Genomic DNA, 16,674 nt, shown 5'->3' with positions numbered 1-16,674 from the left:
GTACTCGATGCTGGAGAAATTGGTCTGTAAATCATCGTTTTCTGGAGGAAGAGGCACTGCTAAATCGAAGTACCTTTCTTAGGACTCCGTTCAAGAAATGATAGCCTGTTCACTGACGCTGAAAGTACATCGTCGTGAATCTTCCGAATATATCGAGATCCATCCAAATTAATCAATTCTGTTGTACCATATCGGCGTCTTTGTTTCTACTTCCTCTTGTTAAAACTGAGAAAAACAACTTTTAACCAGCATCTTCGTTTTGTTCACGAAATAGAGAAGAGATTTGTTCCTCTAGCTTCTTTCGTTTTTCAAGTTTCTTGTGTTTTTCTTCAAACCGTCTTTACTTCCTGTAAAAAGAAAGCTTAGGCTGACTTAGATGTGTTGGACTACATATAGCTTAGAGTGTCCAATCTTGTGTTTACTCTAAGCCTTCCTTATCTTTAAGAACTCTGACTTTGACAATGGTAAGCCCATCCTATTCACTCTTCAGTGCTGCCTCATTCTTCCTTTTCAATGTTGTGCGATTTGTTTCCAGATATCTTTTCTTCACTTACCCATATCGACTGCATTTCAGAGTTTAGCTTAAGTCGCAACTTGTTATCTGGATCTGCTTTTCTGTCTTTCTACACTCTCCATACGTCGCTGTTATTTCATTCGTATAGCCGAATTACAGGGGCACTTTCTTCAAATATAAGGAGTAAATGGTAAATACTGAATCAATTGAAGCGGATGATTACTGTAATACATGTTGGACACAATGATCATACGGATACACACCCCCTTTTCCAGTGTCTGTGAGGAAGTACTGTTGGAACGCATCTCTTTCTGTGTCTACCTGTTTCTTTTGCAGAAGGCATCTCTTTTAGTTTCTAGCTCAATGCCCCATTTATTGCAGCTTAGAGATTTTGAGGAAGGAGAAATAGTCGGTGTCGCGTAGGACTTAGTAATAGGAGGGTTTCGGTTGAAAAATCGGATTTTTCATCCAGCAAACATGCAAACGAATTAAGAATGCACTAGTTACGTAAACACAATACACTGACTTAGCTGCTTCAGCGCTTAACCCAAGCCCTCGTGGATAGCACAGTTAGTAGGATCGCAATCCTCCCTAAATCGGGTGGAAAAGAATTGAGTTCGAGTCCCGTCGATGATGTGAGGAATATTTAGGGCCTTTTTCACAACGTGGCTGAGTTAGTCGGTCTCTGGCGAGAGTAGCATTGTTTTTTTCTCCAGAAAACTCTGGTTTTTCATCAAAAAACAGCAAATCGACCTCAGAATACACGGAGCAATATGTCTTTGCTCGCGATTGCTCCCAAAACCCTACTACGACAACACATGGAATGGAAGACGAATGGATATTCAAGAAGTGATTTATGAAGATGCCAAGCAGATGTTTTGACAAAAAAGAGGCATCAGATTGCTCAAGTATGTTCCCAACAAAATTGCTCTGGGATGGCTTTAGCTTACGATTATGCTGGAAAATAGAAGATCAATACTTTTCCTCTACCAATTTAGGAGAGAATCGATTATCGTAATATAGATTTAGAAAAAAAATTATGTTTGTCTATTTAAACTGAGAATCTGTTCTGATGTTATCTTTCCTTTGGATGATTGTTCGAGGTCTAATTTCATAAAGAACCTACCCTCCTCTTAGAAGATATTGCTAACAGACCAGCACATGGGATCCTGCTCGTGAAACTAAATTTCACGAGCAGGATCCCATGTTAGTACACTGCTCGACAAAATTAACAGAACACGTAGATAACGTGATGTAACTCGTGCAGCTTGCGATAAAGCAGGACAAACTTTGGCATGGTGGTGTACCATAGAATAACAATGAAATGAGGAGACAGAGAGAAACTTCAGGTATAAGGGACATTTATAGGGATTGTATAAAAATTACCAAAATGGACACATTACAGAAGTCGATACAGAGGCTTGAATATATGGTCACATGACATCAGCATGACGTATGAGCCCCTCAAACGGCTAAACAGGCCTGATAGCGGTGAACCATGCGCGATCTTAGGATGTCTATAAGATTCTGTGGCAACAAATCCAATTCTTCCATCAGCGCAAACCTCAGCTCATCACGAGACCGGGGAGTTGGCTGTCTGCGACGCCAAACGGCGTTCCACACATGTTCAATCGGATTTAAGTTTGGTGATCGTGCTGGCGACGGCAATCGTTGGATATCATCTGTTTCAAGATGTTCCTCCACTATTTTAGCTCTATGTGTAGTGACGTTGTCGTGCATAAAAAGAAAATCTGAGCCAAGTGCACCCCTGAAATTCGCACATTGGGTCTGAAGATCTGTTCTCGGTATCTCTGCGCAGTTATTATCCCTATCAAAAACATAAAAAAGAAGGATGCCGCCATTGATCATTATCCTGCCCCACACGAGAACACCGCCTCCACTGTAAGTGTCCATTTCTTTTATTTTTAAATGTTGGGGGGGGGGATGGTACCGCATTCCTCGTTGTCTCCAGATGAAATAACATCTAGAATCTGTTTGTAGGCTAAAACGAGGCTCATCAGAAAACAGAGCTGTATTCCATGGTCAGGGCTTCAAGTCACATGTTCCTGGCACCAGTTTCGACGAGCTCTACGGTGGTTTGGGGTTAATGAGACAGAAACCACTGGCTTCCTTCCGTAAAGTCCACTTGAATTGAGCCTTCTTAACAAAGACCGGTTCGAAATGTTTTCTCTTGTGGCCTCAGTAACCTCAAGAGACAGTTGATGACAGGTCATCGTAGGGTTCCATCTTGCTGTTAGAACCTAATAGCGCGGCTGTTCTGGTTGACGTAGCCATCGGGTCACCTTGGCCAGCTCTACTTGTAATGGTTCCTGTCTCCTGAAACTGCTTCCATAGTGCCGAGACGACACTGCGTAACACATTCAACCAAGGTGCCACCTCCACCTGCGAGTGCCCGGCTTGAAGCCTTCCATCGGCCCACCATCTCAAAGAATCATATAAACGACGATGACTTGGTATCCTGATTACTAGAGATGTGACTGTCCCACTGAGCAAGCCAAAAAAAAGAGAATGAAAGGATGTGGTCACAACCCGGTTTTTATAGGCTGGATATAATTTGCATAATGTGAGGCTCTGTAAGGTGATAGATCGATTTGTATTGGATACTCGGAATTTGCATGCCAGGATGTCTACTATATCAAATATCCGCCTTCGGCGATACTGTTCACAATAAAATATTCATGAAAAAACATTTTGTTCTGTTAATTTTGTCCAGCAGTGCCATATTGGATCTTTATTTGAAATAGGGACTTTGAGACTGTCGCCCAATTGTATCATGACTCCTTATCCATTAACCCCGTTCCATTGCTGTAATTTTCCAACCTTGAAAGGTCTCTTAATAAACCAGTTGCTGCTAATTGTGATAACTGATTCTATTTCTTAATTAATCAAACGATTTTTCTGTAGAAAGCATAATAAAAATCATTTGGTCTTTTTAGATATCAGCAAGCAACTCCAACTGCAGGGGAAGTTGGAAGATCTCTACAGGAAACTCCGCTATGCCGAGAGGCTGGACCAAGAAAGGAGGTTGGACATCCTCGCCATCCGCCATAACTTTGCCACCAAAGAGGAGGGAAACAGCAGGAACGCGTCCGTGCACTTGGGCAGGGACACTCTTTGGAAGGACACACAAGAAGTGGTAGCGAAGCCAGGCTTCCAGTTGGATCTGCAGCTGCCATCTCTGGACCACTATTTGCCACACGTCAGAAGACAATCATCCACCAGCCTGCAGCCCAGCTTGAAGTTGGGAATTGGTAAGACAGGAGGTACGTCTACATTTAACTTGTCTGTTATTAATTATTGGAAGAAATTTTGATCAATTCTTTGAATTGAATTTTACGCCATTCCTGTTCTTTCTTCTGCAGCCACCATAACCCTGGGAGTTCCTTCCGTAAAAAGGGAAGTCCACAGCTACCTCATGACCACTTTGGAGAACCTTATAGAGAACATGACTCCGTTGGAGAGGAACGCCACGGTGATTGTTGTCTGTGTGGGCGAGGTACGTATACTATGTGATGAATCCTTTGGCGTTAATAGATAAATAAACGTGCGATGTGTGCATATACGAAAGCCTTTTTTTTTTTTTTTTGCAAAAAGTCGAAAGATTCGACTGAAGTGGTGCTGTCAACACCAAGCATGTACTGTGGAAAAGTGGAAAAAGGTTATGTGGTCTAACGAGTCTCGATTTACACTTGTTTTTTTTTTTTTTTTTTTTTTTGGCACCAGTGATAAGGTGAAAGGGTGCTTTGAACCTCATGAAGATTGTTTCTTTTCCACCACTCAAGCGACTGGAGGTGCCATCACAGTATGGGGTATGATCTGTTGGTACAGACTGGGTCCACTCTTACCATTAGTAGGCCCTGTTACTTCCAATGAATATCTTTCCGTCGTATCTGATCAACTTCGACCTGCAACGCTTCATTTTAACCCGGATTGCGATGGATTCTTTCAAGACGACAACCCAACTATCTACTGTGTAAAAATTGTATCTCAGTGATCGAGGAACAACTTACTAAGATTTCAAACATTTACCCTGGCCGCCTAATTCTTCACATCTGAATGCAGCTAAGAATGTCTGAGATATGGTGGGAAGGATAGTTCAGCTTTGCAGTTCTCTGCCGACCACAATACAGCAACCGAAATATATCCTGATGGAAGAACGGTCAGATGTGGAGTTAGATTGCTCTTGACACGTTGTGAAATCCATAGCACGATGTGTACTGGCTTTACTTCACTATTGTTGGAAAAGGGGAATGGCCTATTCTTTAGCCAGTACACTGTCTGCACTACTCGCTGTGGATAGTACAGTTGGTATAATCACCATCCTCCCTACATCTGGTGGGAAAGACCTGAGTTCAGATCCTCTCAACGACGTGGGGAATTTTTATTGGGCTTTTCCATAATGTGGCTGAGTTAGTCGGTCTCAGGTGAGGATGGCATTGTTTTTGATCCTGGAAACTCGAGTTTTCATCAAGCAAACAAGCCAAAGAACATATGCAATTTACAGACATAATACTGCCCTACCATTAATATCCGGACACCTGCCTTTAGACATAAAAAGAGCTTTTATTGTCATTTAATATTTTGTGGCTTTTAATCTTCGCGGAATACTCTCAACCAGCTTTTTATAAATGTCAGGCGATATGTTCCCCCACGCGGCCTTTAACGCAGCCACCAGTTCGGCCTTGTTCTTTGAGCGATCTCGACGTGCACGTACCCGACGATTCAATACATCCCAAAGATGCTCAATAGGGTTCAGAACTCGGGGTTGGCCAGTCCAACTTTTCCATACTCATGTTCTCAAACCACTCTGTTTCGACCCTAGCAGTATGGCATGGCGCGTTGTCTTGCTAATATAGGTATGGGCCTTCCCCGAAGTATTGCCATAATGTTGGAAGTACATTATCGTCCAGGATGTCCTGGTATTGCACAGCATTCATGGTTTTGTCAATAACGACTCATGGCCCCAAGCCAAACCATGCAAGTAGCCTCATACCATGACACTGCTTCCACCAAACTTCATTGTTGGGAGGATACAATCAGGAAGGAACTGTTCCCCTGGCATTCGCCACACCCAGGAACGGCCATCAGACTGGTAGAGTGCGAACCTCGACTCGTGTGGCCATAGGGCTGTTTTCCACTGCTCTACAGTCCAGGATTCGCGCTCCTTACACCATGTTAATAGGTGTCTAGCATTTGTTGAGGTGATCAACTCTGTTGAACTGTTGAGGTAATTCTGTTGAACTGTTGAGATAATTCTGTTGAACGTGTTATCTTGCATACCCACTTTTGCAACTGTCTGTTCGACGCCCAGTGTGCATTTTTATAGCAGGTTCTGTGATGTGTTGCATGCATAGGACCTGTTTCCCCATCCATGGAGGGGCGTCCGGATATTAATGGCAGGCAGTGTATATACTGCACCATTGGTCTAAGACGCTGATGCACCTAAAATCCCTTAACAACATGTCTGTACCATGTATCGATCTATTCAGGAGAACTTATCTCTAATAATTATCTTAAAAGTGTATACGGTTGTTTTTACATCATTCAACTGTAATCTCATAATATTCGCTGTCTCTCCCTCAATCTACCATCACGTACGTCCTCTCCAAGAAATGAAAGAGGGCATTTCTCTGCGTCTTCTAAATGATCTTCTTAAAACAGAAATTATTTTAAATTACTTCCTTCGGTTGTCGTTTCTTTCTTAAGACGAACATTAGCTTGTCTGTACATTCTTTCGGTAGAGTAGCGGGTTTCTTTCAAAGTAAATTAGAAATTTTGGAAAAAGATTGATCTCTACAAAGAAAGAATGTGAACTCTTAGAATTGCTTTCTCTAACTTCATTTAGGACCATTATGGGATATCTTTCTCTTCTTACATGTTCTCTAATATTTCAAAATGATTTTTCTTTTCAGATACATTCTCAAAGTGGTTGTCGGTACATTTATCCAAAATGATATTTTAATATATTTTAGTGCAAACATGTTTTTTGACTGTACCATCAAAGCATGTTAATGGTCTCATGTCCTCTTGAGGACAGAGACATTTGACTAACTCGTTTATCGTATACACTCTCATCTAAAAGTTTGGAATCACAGCTTAAGATTTTAATAATAATCTTGACAAACATTATTCCAAGCGATCTACAAGGTTTCCAATAAATTTTGTGAAGATGGGCAGACTTCACAGACTTCAGGGTCCAGATGATCCCATAAAAGATCTATTGGGTTGAAGTCAGGCGAATTTCCATACGAATTGCCCATCCCTCCTGTTGCTTAGTTGCTAGAAAGCCTCTGCAACAGCTGTGCTTCGGGATTGTCATGTTGTAATATAAAATTTCTTCCACAAAGTCGAATTCCAGAGGATATTGCATTATGTTCAAAAATGTTTTTATAGCCTTTTCTTAAAATTCCTTCAATTCTGACAATATTACCCACTCCAGAAAAACAGAAACAACCCCAGTCATGATGGAACCACCACCATGCTTGACTGGACGCACTAAACAATTTTTGTCACCATTTTTTCTTCAGTTGATCATCTCACCTAAACTCTATGATTCGATCCAAATTTTCAAATTTGAATTCATCCGTCCAGAGTACGATTTTCCACTCTTCTTCTTCAGTGTGCTGTCTCTTTGCAGAGGTTGGCTGTCATCTTGGCAATGGACAAACTTCAGGTATAAGCCCTAAACAAAACCACTCTCTGAGATTTGCCAACCAAGATTTCCTTCTGTTCCCTCGACTTATTTTTCCATTGATCCTGTCCTGGAACATCTTATATTTGTCATTCCTCATCATATGTCCTAAATATTTTAGTTTCCTCTTCTTAATGGTATTAGTTATTTCTGTCTTTTTCTTTACCGTCTCATGATCTTATCATTCTTTATCTTATCAGTCCATGACATTCTTAAGATTCGTCTGTAACACCACATCTCAAAAGCATTTAACTTATTCTGAGGCTTCTTTGTCAGTGTACAGGCCTCAGCTCCATAAAGGAGGACACAAAAGACAAACCATCTCAATATTCTTGTTCTTAAAGGAAGCGTAAGACCACTGCGGCATAGAAGATTCTTCATTTTAAAGAAGGCTGCACGTGCGTGTTCAATTCTTGAGCGTACTTCAATAGAATAGTTTCAGTCCTCGTTCAGCATACATCCAAGATAGCGATAAGTTTTAACCCTTTCAATTTTTTCATTACTCTACAATTATCTAATGTTGATGGCTGTGGTTTTTTCGAGCAGTGTAGCCGTTCGTGTCCTCCTTGGTATGGTTACTTCTTCCAAGATCTGGTTAAAGAGATGCAGGAGAGGGTCAAAGATAAACGTGCTGCATAAATTTATCAAAAATTGTGGAAAACCGTCTGGTCCCACTGTGGCCTTATTTGGTAGAGTCATTGATGATATTCTTAAGGATGTCAGGAGTTATCCCAGTAGTTTACAAGCGAGATTTTCCCAACGCTCCTACACTTTGGAAGTTGTGAAGCTGCTTCTTTTAAATTCACTGAATTGAATCAGTGTTCTTTCTGGTTTAATAACTTGGGACATTATGTGTTTTTTTTTTCTTCCTTTCCAGACAGATATGGACTTCGTGAAACAACAAGCTGAAGAAATAAAAGCCAGGTAAACATCCATCCCTCCCCTTTGTGATCATTACAAAATGACTGATCTCTTTGCATGGTATCCATATAATCTCTGTAACCATGGCGATGAGAGTATACACTGATAGGATGCTTATTTCCTACAGGTTTGAGGACCATCTTCTTTCAGGACTTCTTGAGGTGATATCGCCTCCTGCCTTTTACTACCCAGACTTTTACAGCCTGCGACAGACGCTAGGTGACCCCATGGATCGCGTAAGGTGAGTAACGTTAACAGGGGAACGATGTTCCATAAGACTTAAGCATATTCATAAGAGAATTTGAGTATCCTTATAGATTTTTCCATTTGTATTAAAAAATAAATTTAAATAAACGTTAAGCGAATATCGTGTACGTTAAGTGAATAAAACGCCGTTAAGTGAATACTTTAATTTTCATGCAATTAAAATTCCATATTTATAATTTTGTTTTGTTTTTTTCAGGTGGAGGACCAAACAGAATCTGGATTATGCATATCTCATGATGTACGCTCAGCCAAAAAGTACGTTTTATGTACAGGTGGGTGGTTGCTCAAATTATGTGCAAGTAATTCTATGTTTACACGAACGGGAGGGAAGTGACTTTTTTTTGAATTGTTATTTTCTTAAATATAAGTGTGGCGCCCTCTTTGTGGAACGCATAGCACTAAAAGTTTTCATCGGATTTTTATAGGACATTGATAGCTGCGAATCGATGCTGGATTTATTTATTTTTTGTCTTTCTCTAATGATGGGGAACTCAGCTTGAAATAACAAATAAAACAATTTTATTTATTTGTTATTTTAAGTGGCGCCCTCTTTGGTGAACCCACGGAACTAAAAACTGAAAAAAAAAATTTGTTTTTTATACTTCGGACATGGTTTTGCTTTGTCTGACTAGATTTCAGTACATGTGAAAGAGAGTATTGGTGGTAAAGGTAAGGAAACGTTTCCTAAAATGAGACTTTTATTTACTTGTTCGTAAGGCGGTCGTCATGGCAACCGATAGAGGTTTAGTTTTTATTTTTGTGCGTTGTTTTTCAGCTGGAAGATGACATTCTAACGAAGCCCCGATTCATCAGTACCATGAAAAGCTTCGCTTACAGACAAATGGCCGTGAACAAGGACTGGCTGGTGTTGGACTTCTGCCAGTTAGGGTTCATAGGTGAGTATGGATTTTGGACAGATCTAGACTTTTGCAAGCGCATTTTTTACCAATGCGTGTAGACTTTTATTTACTTTTAATTTTTATTATTTAAAATCTGTCTGAAAAGTTGAGATAGAAAAATGAATTTTTTCTTCTTTTTTTTTTGTTTGATACCGTGAAATCTCTATAGCAACCACACAACTTTTGGTTCCATCTGACAATTCATTTTTCTTTGCAGCGCTGAATGAAGTGAAGTGTCACGATGGATAAAGTGGAATACAGCCTAGTGATTCGATTCCTCTTTCAGGAAGGAAAAACATCCAAAACAATCCAGGAAGAAATGGTCGCTGTTTATGGAGGAAAACTGCCCAAGTTAGTGTTATTTCACATTGGCGATTCAAATGTGGATGAATTTTAGTGCATGGTGAGGAAATCCCAGGACGCATATTGCCTGCCACAACAGAGGAGAATATCGAAAAAATTGTGGTATTAATCCTGGATGATCGCTGTATTAGTGTCAAAGAACTAGCTCCAGATTAGTATAAGGACCATAGAGAACATCATCCATAAACAGTTGACTTTGAGTAAAGTTTCTGTTAGATGGGGTCCCAGACATCTGATCCCTTACAGAAGAAGGAAAGGGCACAATGTGCACAAGAAATGTTGCCGTATGCCAAGAAAACGAAGCGTAGTTTTTACACAGCTACTCACCATCGATGAGCTTGGATCCATCACTATAATCCCAAAACATTCTTTGCATGCTGCAGTGAAGTTTGCACCCTCGTATTCCTTCCTATTTCCTGCCCTGGAGTCCTTTCTTCTTGGAAAGCACTTTGCTGCTGATGAGGTGATTTTTGTGGTTTGAAGGACTGTTAGAGGACTTCTACAAAACTTGCCTGCGGAACTGTATTGAGGGGTGGCAAAAGTGTAATACATGGTGTTTGCTTCAATCTTCTATCACAACTACTTCTGTCTGAATACAAATCTGTTTTGAAACTCCCCCCGCCCTCGTATAATAGATTTGGTGAAATAAAAATAAGAATAGATAAATTAAAGACTACATTTATTTTCACTTTAAAGACATATACTGTTGATATAATCTTCGTCTTCACCACACAGGGCAGAAAAGATCCGGTCTGAATTCCGTCAATTGCATGAGAAACTCTCATGGATTTCTTTCACTCCGTGGCTGAGTTAGTCGGTTTTGGGCGGATTGCAAGGCGGTTTTCCCCACGAGTCTCGGGTTTTTCATCCATCAAATCAATATATCAACTCCTCTCTTTCCAATTTAATGGAGTTCCATTGCAATTAAAATCCTAATGCAGGGCTCGCTCAACTAGTTAAATTGTTGGCGAGCGACCTATCACGTGAGTTTTTCGAATTTACTCAGTTACGTCACCCCGTTTGACAAAATATTGTTAACTACAGGCGCGTGTAACTGAACCTTCCAAATTCAAATGTCTGATGATGAGAATATGTAATTATTCTTGATATATTCGCAGAAGTAGTTTATTATAATAAGATGGCGCCCATTTACTCTTATTTCATTAAAATAAACTAACGTGTTAATGCATAAACAGCGTCGCAGAAATATATTCAAATTTAAATAAACAACTTCTAAACAGATGCTTCCAGGGAAAACATTCAATTAATTAAATATGCAGATCACAGGCAGTTCCTTTCAGCAGATTATGTGCCTAACAGATCGTAAACCTTTCAAATGAAATCATCGATGATGCTTGGGAGTGCACAGTTAAATTTTATCATCCTCCCAAATTTATTTCAGTAAAAGATTAAATATAAATGGCAGAAACGAAAGTTAAAATCACAAACATAAATAATTTATTTATTTAAGTAAGAGATGGAGTGAGAGGTGGAGGAACAGCTGAAATTTTTATGGAAGAGGTCGTTAAACGTTCACTCTGATAACGAGAGCAACCCTAGATTCAGGCGAAGTCCCTCTCCTGTTGGTGAAACGGGTAACTGTGCATAAGGTTTGAAAATTAAGTTGCAGAGCTAACTCCATAGCATGCATGAAAATTAAGTTTCAGAGCTAAGTCCATAGCAGGCTGAAAAATTAGAAACTTTATTTTGTATCTAGTAGGACCATCTTTTCCTCGAATTACAGCCCATACGGGTCAATGCCGGGCATTGAGCTAAGTTTCTGAGGGAGCCGAGTCCCAGATTTGGCCATTCTTCCATGAGGATATTAGACAAATGTAATTTTGTGGTCGGTTGAGAGCTGTGAGGCCACAATGCCATTTTCAACATATTGCAGACATTCTCAATGGGATTCAGATCTGGACAACTAGGCGGCAAAGGTAGATAACGTCTTAGGAATGTTCCTTGAACCATTCAGATACAGTGTTTACACGGTGGATAGTTGCGTTGTCATCTTGAATGAATCCATTGCAGTCCTGTTAAATGTGAAGCACTGCAGGATGAAGTTGATCTGATATGGCAGAAAGATATTTGTTGGAGGTAACACGACCTTCTAATGATTGTATAAGCGTATGCAGTCCGTAGCAAGAGAACATAACCCATACCTGAATATCACCTCCATCCGCTTGAAAAGTGGACACTTTGGAGACAGTCTGATTGGATGGCTTCATGGTCTTTTCCCATTGTTTCACAGTTCAGTCGGTGGCGTTGAAGGTAAGCTTAGGAGCAGAAGAATCTCTCTTTTTTTGTGATATATAAGACAGAACTGGTTTTAGAAGGATTTAAATTAAGTTTATCTTTGCCCATTGGTGAATTACATGGAGATCAGCATTTAAGGAATTGGTAGTGGATATTTGAGAAGTTGAAGCTCTTTTTACAGGGCATAGTTTCTCAAACTAAAATGTGGAATGCAATATGCCATCACCAGCAAAACTATGAATAGGATTTCCAGTGAGCGGATGGTCATTAAGTGGAGTGTACTAGGAATGGTAGGAGGGGGCTTACCAAAATCCTTAATACAAGAATTAGATACGGTATTTGGGCTGTGATCTCGTGGATCCGTTAGGAAGCTTCAGATTGTCATTATGAAATCAGTTTGCTAGCATAAGAATGGATGAACGTCAGTAAAGAGGAGCTCCGACAGAACCCCACTCTGAGGCACACCAGCTTTAACTGTCTGTATGAAAGGTTTTATTCACTGTCAGATGGATTTCCCTTGTCTTTAGGAGCGACTTTATCTGATATAAAGGACTTGCAATCATACCACGTGACAACATACGCTCATACTGCAAATTTAATTATTTGTTGACGCCAGTTGCAAAAGGTTTCTAATTTTTGGCCAGTAAGTATGATATTTTAATAGTTCTGGAGCATTTAATTAAACAAAATTTGGGAAGGAGAAAAAACTGGGCCCGAAGCCAACTAACTTAGCCACATGTGAAAAGCCAAAAAATTTTCGATATATTATTAATGGAACAGAACTTTTTTCACTTAGTTCTGGTTGATGAACTGCAAGGCTGCCGTCTTTTATCAACTTTTATCTTTACTAGGTAAGATGTTCAAATGTGTGGACTTATCCAAGCTGGTAGCATTCCTAACTATGTTTCACAACGACAAGCCTGTTGATTGGCTGTTGGATCACATGGTACAGACTAAAGTGTGCAGGTTCGATAAAGACCCGGTAAGCAATCTTCCCTTCTTGGTAACTCCTACTTCGTTTATACTGAAAAGGGAAGTTTAGAAAATAATTTTTTTTATTTACAAATTATGAACAAGTACAACCATATTATTTATTAAAATTATTTTGAAAAATAAAATAAATTAAATTAATTTAAATAATTATTTTAAGCATTAAAATATATTAATAAAAATAATTTTTAATATATATTTTAAAAATTATATTAAGTTAAACAGTAAAATACCACACTGGTTTTAAAACTTAGTATGATATACGTACACTACTCGACAAAATTAACAGAACCAAATGTTTTTTTTATGAATATTTGATATAATAGGTATCCTGGCATGCAAATTGTGAGTATCCAATATAAATCGATCTGCCACCCTACAGAGCCACACATTATGCAAATTTTGGCAATTCTTATCGAACTCCTATAAATGTCCATCATACCTGTCCAAAGTTTCTCCCCGTCTCCTCACAAATTTTGTCTGCTTCATCGCAAGCTGCACAAGATACACCACGTTTTCTAGGTGTTCTGTTAATTTGGTTGGGCAGTGTATTTATCTGTGTTTTCATTTGAATCCCGAAGTGCAATTTTATGGATGAAATGCATCTAAGTTAAAGAGCATAATTTCTCTTCGTAATTACTCATCTTATGATTTGTAAATAATTTCTTTTTACAGCGTGAATGTAGAAAACAAAAGGCCGCTGTCTGGCTTCACTACCGTCCGTCCCTTTTCCAGCACGTGGGAACACACTCCTCTCTTAGAGGAAAAGTCCAGAAACTGAAGGTGATTATCGAAGTTTTAAGATGAAATAAAACTTATATTAATTTAAAAGATAAGTTTGAATAAATATTTATACATAAAATTGGAAATATATTGATTACTTAAAATGTCTCCCAACTTGCGCCATGTTAATTTTAAGAAACTAAATATGGATTACAACATTGTAGCACGTAAATTTTATACGAGATTCAAGTAACTTTAGATTTTTGTCCTGTTTGGTCACCTTGGAGGATCAGTTCCAGCAGTAACATTTGAATGCTACATCTCAAAAGAGTTGTGGTATTTGAAGTATCCTTCAATTCAACGTGCTCTTGCTTCCATATTCTCATCACCTTTCGTTTGTTGCTAGGCAACTGTATCCACTCCCGGCATGCAAGTGAAATGTATAGCCACAGTTCGTGTCACGTATCACGAGTGTAAGGTGGTATTTTGCGATTACACCCAAGTGGTATCTCGGTAAAATCGAGGACCATGGTGCGGTTCAAAATGTATTGAACATTGTCCTGTCTGGGCTACATTTAGTAAAACACCCACAGCACAACCCTAGTGGGTAGCACAGTTGGTACGATCGCCGTCCTCCCGTAGTGGAAAAGAGTTGAGTTCGAGTTTTTATGAGCCTTTTTCACAACGTGGCCGAGTTAATCAGTCTCAGGAGAAGGTAGCATGGTTTCTCCTATCGAAACTTGGGTTTTTCTTCTAGAAAACAGAAAATCGACCACAGAACACACGCAATTTACAGACAATTTCCAAGAAGCAATATGACCTTAGTCGCTGATGCTCCAAAATCGCAATAACAACAACCAGGACAGGAATTCTCTCGTGGTAGCACATTTGGTAGAATCGCTGTCCTCCCTACACCGGGCGGAAAAGACATGAGTTCGAGTTCTGTTGATGATGTTAGGAATTTTTATAGACCTTTTTCAAAACCTGGCCGAATTAATCGGTCACAGGAAATGGTGGAATGGTTTTTCCTCCCGAAAACTTGAGATTTTCTTCCAGCAAACAAAAAATCGACCATAGAACACTTGCAATTTACAGACAATACACAAGGAGCAATATGGCCCTAGTCGCTGATGCTCCTAAAACCATAAAACAACAATCAGGACAGGAATCATTAGTCCAATTGCTATTGCAGATGACAAAAGTAGAATATGGAGAAAACAGAGCTAGTTCGTTTGACCTAAAAATTTGGAAACCCTTATTCAATATCTAGTAGGATGACGTTTCGTCCGAATTACAGCCATACTGGCTGTAATTTGGATAAAAGGTGACCGGGACATGGATTTCGCTTGGTGTCTGAGCAAGTCAAGTTTCAGATTTGACTATCCTTCCATCCCGATATTTCTTGACTGCTATGCGTATTGTGGTCGGTAGAGAACTGCGAAGCCGAACTGTCCTTTCAAACTATATCTGGATATTCTGAATTTATAAGATCTGGAGAATTAGGTGGCCAGGATAGATGTTGACGTGTTGGGAATGTTCCTCGAACCATTCAGAAACGATATTCATTGGAGATAACACGGCATTCTAATAGTATGAGCTGACCCTGTCCGTACCAATATAGTATACCCCCCACTGGATCGTATCATCCCAGCCACTTGAGTGGTGGACACAACAGTCTGTATGCATGGTTTCACGAAGTCCTTGCCACACTTTCATACTTTTATTTATCCGTTGATGCCAATTGAAAAGATTTCTAATTTTTTGACTAGTGACTGTATAATCTGATGAACTCAATATTTTATATTCCTCTAAAATATCTCGTGCTGGTTATTTTCTCAGGACAAGCACTTTGGCAAGTATTTCCTGTACCTTCCCCATCGTAACCCAATAGCAGAGGTCCAGTCCACGATGATGGCTTACGGTGGACATAGTATAGAGAGGGCTTACACCGGAGAGACTTTCTTCTGGGGATATCCACCTCACAAAGATGATACCGTAACGTTCAACTTCACTCCTGCCATTCAAATAGAGAGGTAACACCATCTGTTGAATCCGGTTCCTGTTATCCTGGAGTGATTTCACTATTTTAAAAACTGCAATATGTAATATACTATCGTACCATTCTGGTATTTATTTTCAGGTTTTACTTCCGGAGTGCAAGCAGCGACCTGCCAGACAGTAAGTTTTTCAACACGACGGTAGATGTCCTACCAGCATACCCTCACAACCTTACCAATTTTGTTCCTTACGTGCCGTCTACGGAAGGATTCCTAGTGGTTGGACAGTTCATTGACGAGACCGGAGTGGCAGAGGGCAAAATCCACCATGCAGTCGGGCCAATCCGAACCCTCAGACTACGCGTTCACCAGGACAGTGACAAATGGTGTGTGCTTAGTCAGGTTAGTACTAAGGAAATCAAAGGTACTTCGTATATTCTCGCTTGTGCATCTTTAAACAATTAAGAAAGCTCCTTTCTGTCTTTGACTCACTTTGAATGACATTTTCCTCCTTAGATTTACATCGAATCCCGTGACGTTACGCCAGTGGGGACATCTAGCGGCAGGTAGCGATAGCTTGTGGATTCGTTGGGTTCTCCACTATTTCGAAGTGCTTTCATCCCAGCAGCACACACACAATTTGGTCTTCACTGAGACCAGCAAAACGTTTGCCTTTCTTTCAGAGGAGACAATCGGTGACCTGTTTTATCTTCAAGGTGAGCAGGCACACACGTGGCGCCATCTGGAGATGTACAGTTTATACAGTCAGAAAACTGCGATATGTAAATGATGAATATTATTAAAATATGAATAATAATTTTTGTCTGTCCGTTGATTTAGTTCAACTAGTTCCGGGCTAGCCGAGTGGGTAAAGTACCTGCCTGGCAACCCAAAGGTCGCGGGTTCGATTCCCGCCTCGGGCTTGGATCAAAGTACTGCAAAAACCTTGGGAGGTGTAATATGGCCACAGAAGCCGATGCGCCAACAACTACCAAATCAAAAAAAAAAAAAAAAAAAAAAAAATCAACTAGT

The 16,674-nt window shown here is 39.9% G+C and overlaps 1 protein-coding gene across 1 annotated transcript in view; it reads left to right on the top strand.

The window, feature by feature from the left end:
- LOC150086429 (alpha-1,3-mannosyl-glycoprotein 4-beta-N-acetylglucosaminyltransferase B-like) overlaps nucleotides 1–16,459 on the top strand; it is a 36,800-nt gene extending 20,341 nt beyond the window's left edge. Inside the window, exons 2-12 of the mRNA XM_090371376.1 lie at nucleotides 3,472–3,798; nucleotides 3,898–4,031; nucleotides 8,104–8,150; nucleotides 8,275–8,388; nucleotides 8,611–8,686; nucleotides 9,190–9,310; nucleotides 12,784–12,914; nucleotides 13,598–13,705; nucleotides 15,485–15,678; nucleotides 15,786–16,044; nucleotides 16,159–16,459. Of these exons, the coding sequence (XP_090227502.1) occupies nucleotides 3,472–3,798; nucleotides 3,898–4,031; nucleotides 8,104–8,150; nucleotides 8,275–8,388; nucleotides 8,611–8,686; nucleotides 9,190–9,310; nucleotides 12,784–12,914; nucleotides 13,598–13,705; nucleotides 15,485–15,678; nucleotides 15,786–16,044; nucleotides 16,159–16,212 (1,565 nt within the window). The 3' untranslated portion in view covers nucleotides 16,213–16,459. The remainder of the gene's footprint in view (nucleotides 1–3,471; nucleotides 3,799–3,897; nucleotides 4,032–8,103; nucleotides 8,151–8,274; nucleotides 8,389–8,610; nucleotides 8,687–9,189; nucleotides 9,311–12,783; nucleotides 12,915–13,597; nucleotides 13,706–15,484; nucleotides 15,679–15,785; nucleotides 16,045–16,158) is intronic.
- The last annotated feature ends 215 nt before the right edge of the window (nucleotides 16,460–16,674 follow it).

This window comes from Mastigoproctus giganteus, chromosome 4 (genome assembly GCF_048544385.1).
Source record: "Mastigoproctus giganteus isolate SK-2022 chromosome 4, ASM4854438v1, whole genome shotgun sequence".
Classification (NCBI taxonomy): Eukaryota; Metazoa; Arthropoda; class Arachnida; order Uropygi; family Thelyphonidae; genus Mastigoproctus; species Mastigoproctus giganteus.
Note: the sequence above shows the minus strand (reverse complement) of the source record. Positions and strands in the feature narration are given on the sequence as shown.